At 43.0% G+C, this 10,309-nt stretch overlaps 1 protein-coding gene across 1 annotated transcript; it reads left to right on the forward strand.

The window, feature by feature from the left end:
• Nucleotides 1–652: 652 nt before the first annotated feature.
• Nucleotides 653–9,849, forward strand: LOC121855342 (zinc finger SWIM domain-containing protein 6-like; the record flags this gene model as incomplete). Its single annotated transcript, XM_042350235.1, has 3 exons — nt 653–716; nt 992–1,200; nt 9,738–9,849. Coding segments are annotated over exons 1-3 (385 nt in total), but the record flags the coding sequence as incomplete, so codon positions are not given.
• Between the last annotated feature and the right edge of the window lie 460 nt (nt 9,850–10,309).

A 10,309-nucleotide genomic window follows, 5' to 3' on the forward strand; every position in this document is an offset into this window, starting at 1 on the left:
CTTCAACACTATTGTAACTCGAGTACCCTTGGAAAATTTCCCTTTTCAACACTGGGTTACTCAGGCCCACCATAACTTTACGTAATAGCATGTACTCAGAGAGGTCGCTATCACAGGTGGGACATTTAAATTCACACTCCACTGCCTCTGCGAAGCATTGTTGAAAGTACCTTTTCATGGGCTCCTCTTCACCTTGTTTGCTGTTGAAAAACTTGTTCCATTTCACAGCTTGGTTTGACGACTGAAGAACCACTCCACTGATGGCGTCCAGGGCTTCCTTGGGCGAGAGCTGCTCTCACTGGGATATCTCGAGTCAATCACCCTTTGGAGTGCAGGGACGCAGTTCAGGCGAATGTGGAGTGTGGCCACCAGTTGTGACCATCTGTTCAACATCACCCACGACTCCATGGACCGCCTCCATGTCCTAAACGCCGCTGCTGACATTTCTGCCTCACACTTCTCTGGAGCGACCGCTGCTGGGGGCTTCATGACCGGCGTAGGAGCATGACTGGGGCCGCCAGTAGCCAGAGATGCCATCTGAGCCATCATTACACTCATGGTCTGCTGCTGGGCGGGCGTGGTGTTCCCCACCGGTGTAGAGATGCCCCAGCGTCCCCTTGAGGGCGTCGAGAATTGTATAAGTGTAGGGACCATGTTGGCATCTTCATTAGGGCTGTTATGGCGTGTCCGGCCCTGCATAATACTCATTGCGCCATGTGAGAGGTTTGAATAATACACCAGGTTCTTTGGAGACTTTACTCTTGCGAGCGCCAGACAGTAACTGCCGATCTCGGCACTGCCACAGACAAACTCCCGCCTTCCCACATGGGAAAACATATTGTACAATGTTACTCCATCTTACAATCTTACAGTGTGTGAAGGGTCTAGTTACTTAATTTTTTTTATTGTTGAAAACAAAAGTTTTATTATTTTGGGAGTTATTATGAAAGAAGTGTGGAATGAGTGGCTCTTATATTGTCTTTGTTTTCAGGTCATAAGGGTGAACCATCAGCAACACAGATTAACCAGTTAGTGACGTGGATGTTGGAGCATCCTTGTATTGATGCCAGTGAGACAAGTGAGAGGAGACGTTCTCATGAAGACACTTCTACATCTGCCGCCGCCGCCGCCGCTGCTGCTGCTGCTGCTGCCGCTGCTGCTGCTGCTGCTGCTTCAGGAGCAGCTGCTGTTGCTGCACAGGTAAATACATAAATAAGTCATTAAAATGATATAGTGAAAGTTCATAGTAACTTGTATAAAGATACTGTATCTTTGTTAAGTAATTGAGCTTTTTTATGATGCTGAATACCTAAATATTGTAATGTATCCCTGCAACAAATAGATTTAGGTGGAGCAGCCATGGCCACCTCCTGGTGGTGTGGATAGGTAAGTGGTTAAGGAATTTAACACTTTGCTTCACCTGGCTAACTGCTCAGGCCTCTCATGGTCCTTGAAGCACACTCAGGAGAACTGTTAGCAGAATCTCCAGCCCCTGGAACTCTCCAATTCCTGGAAAGAATTTTGAGCCTTTCAGAGAATTCTGGGATAAAACGCCATTTTGAGCATAGTAACACCTCTCCGAGGATGAAATCGTGTGCATTTTCCGGAAAAGTTCCCCCAAAATCTCTCCGTTCTGGGCCTGTCGAGAGATTGCATCATGTTCCAACGCATCATGCTCTTGCATCACGACACACTTAGTTCATCTTCTACTGCCATGTAGAAGGTTGTTCCCTTGCTCGCTGCTATTTTTGTGGACAATTTGTTTGTACAGTAACTACTTTACTGTACCAGAACACAATTAGCCAAAAATACAGTGTTAAAGCAGAGTTAAGACATAAAAAGTGATTCCAGTTAAGTATACTTTACTCTACATTCAGCAAGTGGTAAAGTTCTGTACATAGCAGATTAGACAATGTATGCTAGTGTGTAGAGGGTGTATGTGCAGTGTACAGTGCATGTGCAATCCCTCCTTCATGGAGTGAGAAGGGAGTTACAGCTAGCAACACCTGCTACAGGAGACGGTACAGGACAAAGGCAGTGATGTGGGATGAAGTAAAACTTGTTTGCCCATTAAACAAGCTCTGATCAACTCCTTTCACAAGATATCTGAAAATGACATAAGGAAGCTATTACAATACAGTAATAACATAAAACAGAACATAAAATGAATGTTCTTGACAATGAAAACTATATCAGGCAGGTCATCCTGTATCACCATATCATTTGGCCTGCCTGCATCACAAGCTCAAGATGACAGCATCTGTTGGTGAGCACAGTACAGTGGTCCCTCGGTTAACGAACACAATTCGTTAACCGAATCCATTGTTTCAATGGGATATTGGGTAATCGGTTCCAGCTCACAGAAAAGTACATACAAAGTAAAGAAAAATGCAGTAAAGTACAATTACTTTGAGGTGTGTATGTAGCATGTTGCTGGTTGATGATGATGATGATGATGAGAATTAGAAGTGGGGGTGGAGGAGAAGGGAGAAGAGAAGGCAGTGGGGATGGAGGAGAAATCACCTTTCAGGGGACCCATGCTTGATGCAGTAATTTCACCAATATAATTTTATGTTCACAAGGTGTAATTCAAGATCATTTTATTTAAATCAACACTGCACTGTGCTATATATTATCAATATGTTTACTAATTTCAGAATGACCAATAATTTTAATATAAAAAATGCAAAAATATTAAAGAGATCAACTTTCTTGATATTTACTCCACTAGAAACGAATGTAAACATAGAACAGATTACAGTGGTCCCTCGGTTAACAAGCACAATCAATTCTAGAAGGTTGCTCGTTAACCGAAAAACTCGTTAACCGAAACCATTGTTTCAATGGGTTTTTAGGTAATTGGTTCCAACTCACCGAAAATTGCCTAAATTCAACAAAAAAGGTAGAAAAGTACACTTACTTTAAGGTGTGTATGTAGAAGGCTCCTGGATGATGATGATGATGATGATGATGATGGGAATTAGAATGCGGGTGGAGGAGAAGGGAGAAGAGAAGGCATTGGGGTGGAAGAGAAGTCACCCCATGGCTCCATTTCACCCATAAAATTTTAGTTCTCTTGGTGTAATTCAAGATTATTTTCTTTAAATCAACACTGCACTGCATTATATATTGTCAATATGTAAAATAAATTTCAAAATGTCCAATAATTTGCTTGCAAACACAGGAAAAAAGCATTTAGTTGAAGAGAGTCTCAAGCAAGATGTTACCTCCACTGAAAAGACACAAAGACTGACGCCTGTATGGTGTGTTGAGAGGCTGGATGGCGCGCATAAAACTAGTTTCCTTACCTTCAATTATGTTCAATAATTGTTAAAATGACTAAAAAATTTAATATTAAACTTTTAAAATTATTGAATAGTGTAAACTTCTTGATATTTGCTAAAATGGTAAGGAATTTAAGCCCTAGAACCGATTACTGTACTGGCGGACTAATACTACAGCTGGTGGACCGCCAAATACAAGCGAAAACATGTTGAGGTCGGCTCATAAGAAACTCGTTAATCGAGGGATTGCTCGTTAACCGAAGTTAAGAATCTTATGGAAGGTAACTCCTTAACCGAAATCTCGTTAACCGAGGCGCTCATTAACCGAGGGACCACTGTACTGAATTGGCAGACTAGCCCATCAGCTGATTAGCTGATGCTCACAACAAAACGTGTTTATCGTAAGAATTTCGTTAATCGAAGTTTTGTTCGTTAACCGTATTGAAGATCCTTATGGGAGGTAATTCGTTAACCGAAATTTTGTTAATCGTACCGTTCGTTAACCGAGGGACCACTGTACAGTGTTTACAGTAGTACAGTATATTTTGTTATTTACAATATATTTTACAGTGGTGTTTGCATAATGAATACAGCTCTATGTCTGTCCGTGCAAGATGCGTAGTTGAGACTTTTAGAAAACTTTCCCCAGCACCGCAAACATTCTGGGTTTGTGCAATTGTGTCTGCCTGTGCACGATGCACAGTTTAAACTCGCAGAAAACTTTTCCCAGTACAGTATCTGGAAAATTTCCGGGATGTGTGATTTTTTCTGGGGAAGAGTAATTTGTCTCGATACTTTACCAGGAAATCTCATTCCCGAAAGAGCTCTGCACGAATTAATCCGGCTAACGGGGATCACTTTAATGATACTGTATTTTTATTATTTTCTAACAAATATAAATGGGGTACTTTATATGTTTTATGTCAGCAGACGCTGTAAATGCCATTTTACGCTTTGGAAATGACTCTGCAATAGTGATTTTATTTGGTATGTACAGTACTGTATAAAGATGAGTTAAAGACTTAAGAGATTGGAAGGGGCAGACATGTTTAGGAAGAAAGAATTGGATATGTTGGAAGTTTTTGTAAATTTTAGGCTTATAGTAATATATTTTCCCAGTTAATTAATATGCAGGTTGGTGGATGTACAGTCACTCAAACAACTATCTCTACTTGGGGGGATCGATGAATTTCAGAATGAATACTGTGATTCCTGTTGTCTAAGTAGGGTTGCCAAAATCCTCCGTCTGTTATATAATATTTTTGTTCAATCCAGAATGCTACGTCTAGCTTATACCTAGGTATGTTAATGCCTAGCCTTTTTCAACACAATTTTAATTGCTATTTTTTTGACTGACTGTTCATCAGGTCTTCCTCAGTGGAGACTATACCCCTGATTGGTGACGGGAAGTATTTCTTCAGCATGTTGATGTGGAACTTCTTTCGTCGAGATCTCACCTGGACGATGTAAGTCAGATCCGAGACACGCTCTGCAATGTCGAATGGACCTTTCCACTGAGCCAGTAACTTATTGCGCATCGTAGGCAACAGAACCAGGCACTGATCACCTGGCTGGAAACAACGAAGCTTGGCCTTCTTGTCATAGTAAGTCTTCTGGACCTCTTGAGCCTTTATCAGCTCTTGCTTTGCCAGTTGACAGGTTTCTTGGAGACGATCAGCTAAGTCAGTGACGTATGTATAAGTGGTCTTGACTTCCGGATCTGGTTCCTCATCATCTCACAGTTCCCGAAGAACCTCTAGAGGTCCCCGGACGGACCTGCCGTACATAAGCTCGAAGGAAGACACTTTGAGTGAGCTCTGTGGCGCCTCTCGGTACGCGAACAGAAGTGGGGCAATGTAGCGCGGCCACTCCATAGGTTGTTCGGCTGCCATCCTCCTGAGCATTTTCTTCAGCGTCCCATTGAACCTTTCACAGAGTCCGTTGCACATCGGGTGATAAGGTGTTGTCTTTAGCCCCTTTACCGATAACAGCCGCAACAACTCCTCCATCATGGCAGAAGTAAACTGGGTCGCCCTGTCACTGAGGACTTGTTTGGGGGATACCGACCCGACAGAAGATTTCCAACATGGCTTCTGCAACAGTCGTGGCCTCAATGTTCCTCAAAGGCACAGCCTCGGGCCACCTCGTGCTAAAGTCAACCAAGGTGAGAATATGCTTTGCCCCATCGCTCTCCCTTGGGTTTATCGGCCCCACAATGTCCACCGCCACCCTCTCAAAGGGTTCAGAGATCAGTGGAAGGGGCTGTAGAGGTGCAGGTGGGACTCGCCCTCGATCACTGGTTTTCTGGCAAACATCACAATAGCGGACTAGCCTAGCGATCTCCTGGCCCATCCTTGGCCAGAAGAATGCCGCACTGATGCGATCAAAGGTCTTCTTTTTACCCATATGGCCGCCAAGAACAGTGCAATGACTTAGCTTGAACACAGCCAGGCGGTACTTGGAAGGAACCACGAACTGCAGTCGTGTTTCCCCCAGAGACGTCACAGTCTCTCGGTAGAGACGGTTCCTCTTCTTTACCAACCTCGTTCGATTCCCAAATGTCTCCTTGATGGTCCCAACCATCAAACTCTTGTGTACTGAAGTGAGCGTGCTGTCATGCTCTTGCTCTTGGACGACATCCTGACTATTGATGAGATCAGACGATGTGGCAATAGCCAATGGGGTGACTCGAGGTTTAGTTTGAGCCATATCCCGAGTGACTGCAGCAGCATTAACTTGGGTCAAAGCGGCAGCATCAGTTTGGGTTGCAGCATCCACTGCACAACTGTTTCTTGCTCCCTTGATATTTCCAATGATGAGATCATATATAGGTTCCCTCAGCACTGCTGCAGTGACCCAACCTGAGAAGAAGGGGGTGTCCACCTCAATCTTGGCCACTGGAACCGTTTGAATGTAACTATTGGCTAATTTAACACTTACTTGTGCTCCGGTGTATTGATGTGGCTTCACCAATTCCTTCCTGACAATACAGCCTGATGCCCCACTATCTCGCATGGCAGTCACTGGAACTCCTCCAGCGTATCCAGGCTTAACAAGAAAGGTGGAGTGACCCCTCGAGGAGACGGTGGAGGTGGCAGTTAGTCAGGAGGTGTGGTGGGGTAGACCTGATTCGGTATGAGCCCCTGCTTCAGGTTGCATGACGATCAGCCCTGCTGGAAGGTCAGGCCACTCCCCGTCCACAGTTTGAACATCGGCGGCTTCCTGCTGCTGGTTATTTCATGGATTATTATTGCTGGCACCTTGGCCTATGAATTGAGCCACGGCCGCCGGTCCCATCGTGAATTGTTACCCGGGCGCCAACTGTCCTGGTACTTCGGGTGGCCTTGGTACTGCTTCTGCTGCTGTTTCTGTTGCTGCCTTTGCGGTTGTGGTTACGGGTTATTTCCCTGTTGCCTGGATGGGTTCGGTGGCTGTTTCTGTAGAGGTTGTTGACTTTGTTGGGTCCCTGCCAACTCCCTCTTCGACCACCGCCTCCGAGTGTGGTACCCGAAAGCGTTGAAATGAGCGTCTGCTTTGCTTGCCATTTCCTTCGACGTCTTAACTCCATTGGCCCTGATTTGAGCCACAAGTTCAGGAGGACAAGACCTTTCAAACTGCGTGCGCACCATTAAGTCTATAACACATAGTCCCTTAAATGTTCCTGGAACTGTGCAGCCGTTTCATTTTCTTCCAACATTGCCCTGTTGAACTGATGCCTGGCCTGCTCAGTAGTCAGCCCATATGCCCGCAGCAGTGCAGACTTCATGTCAGGGAATTTGTTTTCAGGACGCTCTAGTCTTCGAAGAATCCCTAAAGCTTTCCCATCAAATAGGCTCAGGAACTCTAATTCCTTAATGCTGTCATCAAGCTCGTAGGCTTCTGCGAGATGCTCAAACGGGAAGTGTACATTTCCATGGATTCGCCCTCCTTAAAGGTGGGCATCTGGGGAAATTTCCTATAAGTGACGTTTTGAGTGGGAGTTCCTGACGGAGAAGAATTTTGGTTCCTTTCCGCTAAGGCCAGTTGGAACTTCCGTTCCGTTTGTCTCTCTTCTCGTTCCAGCTTCTTTTCTTCCTTCTGAAAGTCTAGCTGGGCTAAGAGTTGTTCATGCTCGCGTTGCTTGTCTTCTCTCTCCTCAGCCTTCTCCATGTATGCAACCGCCTCAGCCCCCTCCAGTCCGAGGTCACGTGCTTCCTCAAAAGCCGCTGCACGAGCTGACATGGTGTAGGTGTGGGCGATACAATTGTGCAATTATCCACGGTCTGTGTCCCTGTTCGGGCGCCAATTGTTAAGTTTAAATGCAAGAAAGTGGTTTTCTTACCGTAGAACTCAGTTACCTTCACACTGGTTACTCACCCAGGAGATTATGGTGTATCACTACGTAGAATTTCACTCTGTTTCCGGCATTCAATGCGTTGTGTACTTGATAAATGATGATTAATGAATTCCATTAACTTCCAACATCCATCTAAGTTATTGGTTATACTTGTCATAACCAATCAGTCATTACCCTTGGTAATAATAATAATAGAGGGGTCACAGATACGGGCAGATAATTGCACTTAAGTTTATTTGGCACAATTCCATACACTGGACTTATAATTTGCATGGATAGGTCAGTCACTCACATTCACGCCACATTACCGTAAGTTATAAGGGAGAGTTTGTCAACCTGGAGAATGTCGCTGGACTTAACAACAATCTCGGGGATTTGCACACACAGACTCGTAGCACTGGTAGGACTGTATGGCCCCTGTTCTAAATCCGCGGAGCAGGAGGTCTTCTATAACCCAAGGTCTAAAGCCTACTGGCGAAAATGTGGTTTTGAGGCGTGAGGTGACCCCTATGGGCTGGCCGGGTACCTTATCTCTACCTAAACAAACATTTGGGATGGGTTGTGCGGGAGGCCCAGCGCAACCCATGACACCTGTGCTGGAGGTGTATACATACTGTGCATGTAACAGCCTCCAAACTCCTCCAGTATGTGCTGTTTCCTAGAGGGAGGCTGTTGGGTCACTCTACTTAACCATCATTATTCTTGTTTTCTCTCTTACTTGTACACTTAATATAAAAATTATCACATTCATATCTTTTTTTTTTTTTTTTACTTTTTAAGTTATCTGTGCAGGTTACTGTACAGTCAACCCTCACTTTACGTGGTTAATGTAACCCACAGGGTACCGCGGAAAGTGAGAAATGCGTAAAGTGAATAACATAACAAATGGGATTAAATGAAATAGAGACCAGCTGACCCCCAAACTCCACTTTTTCCAACACAATACCTATGTTCTAGTAAAAATAACATCTTAATTTTATGATGGTACATGCACACAATTAATACTTAAGAGAAATAGAGAAATACAGTCGCCAAGTTAATGTCCATTCAAATAATGGACAAGACTCCCTCCCCCTCTTCTCACACTACACTGCTGGCTCTTCCCTCTGAGAAATTTTGGGGGGAAAACCAGGTATAGTAATAAATAATACCTCAAACTAAAGTTAGGATAATATAATTGACATTGCTGGATTCCTTGTAAGACCAGGAATATTTTGAATATAAATGTCATATATTTTGCACAAAAGATAACATATTTACTCAGAGTAAACATTATATCTAAAATTTGTATGTCTAATGCAAAATCTATGATGTTTATATTCAAAATGATCATCAAATTGTAAGAATTCCAGCAATGTAAATTATATTCTGGCCGGGTAATTTGTATGAATTTTATGAGCTAAAACAAATATCTTCAGTTAATAAAAAAAAAAAATATTCTTCACAACACTATCTGTCAATCAAAGTACCCCACCTTGCCTCCCCCCTCTTCCAACCGTGCCAGATGGTCGGTCGGTCCCAACCCTCCCCCCCACCCCCCACCACTCCTCCCTTCAAGAGAAAGGTTGGGTGAAAAAACTAGATTTTAACATTTAGTATTAAATAATACCTCAGATTAAAGTTAGGATAATATAATTGACATTGCTGGATTCCTTGTAAAACCAGGAATATTTTTAATATAAATGTCATATATTTTGCATAAAAGATAACATATTTACTCAGAGTAAACATTATATCTAAAATTTGTATGTCTAATGCAAAATATATGATGTTTATATTCAAAATGATCATCAAATTGTAAGAATTCCAGCAATGTAAACTATATTCTGGCTGGATAATTTGTATGAATTTTATTAGCTAAATAAAAAAATTATACTTCACCCGTGTAAAGGGGTACACCCACCGCAGAATGTGAGCATCCTGGGTTCTGGCAGGGCACTGCGTAAACACGGAATGTGGGACCGCGTAAAGTGAGGGTTGACTGTATTAAAAGTTGCTTCCCTGCCATTAAAGGGGTCATCTTTTATAGTTATTTTATTTTTACTGTCAAGGAGTATGGAATTTATTAATTTAACTGTATTTTATGTAATGTTTATACATATTTTATTTCTTTGCAGTTGATTGATAGAGCTGATATTCAAGATCTTAGCGGCAGACGAAGTAATGCAGGAATTCTTCGTAGAGGCTGTGTCGATATAAGATCTTTTATGGTGCCCACTAGACCTTCAGGTAATGTACAGCCTGGGTTGGTATAGGGGTGATACAGTGTGATGTGTCCAACACTCGACAAATGTAATAGGAATTTATTGATAGTAATCACCACAATAACTTTCTACAGTTCCATTGAACTGCTTGCTAAGGTGTGAGCTAAAACTGAAGGTTTCTTCATACACTAAATTAGACCAAACCCTTACTAAGTGACTCACATTACAACACTGTCCAGTCCATTAATGCCTTACACTTTCCCATCACATTATATTCTCTAGAAAGGGAGTTTGTGAGGTGAGAGTTACCATTGTTGAGCAGTGTGGCTCTATAGAGGTGTGAACTGCAGTTTTCAGTAGAGTTTTATACCCTCCTTCCTGCTGACTCTGGGTAGCTGTAGTTGTATGTCTGTCTTTGCTACCCCTAAAATGTTCTACACTACTGAGGGTATACGCAAACACTTGTCATCTTGATAATAGGTTCT

Source organism: Homarus americanus, unplaced genomic scaffold (assembly GCF_018991925.1).
Source record: "Homarus americanus isolate GMGI-L3 unplaced genomic scaffold, GMGI_Hamer_2.0 scaffold23438, whole genome shotgun sequence".
Lineage (NCBI taxonomy): Eukaryota > Metazoa > Arthropoda > Malacostraca > Decapoda > Nephropidae > Homarus > Homarus americanus.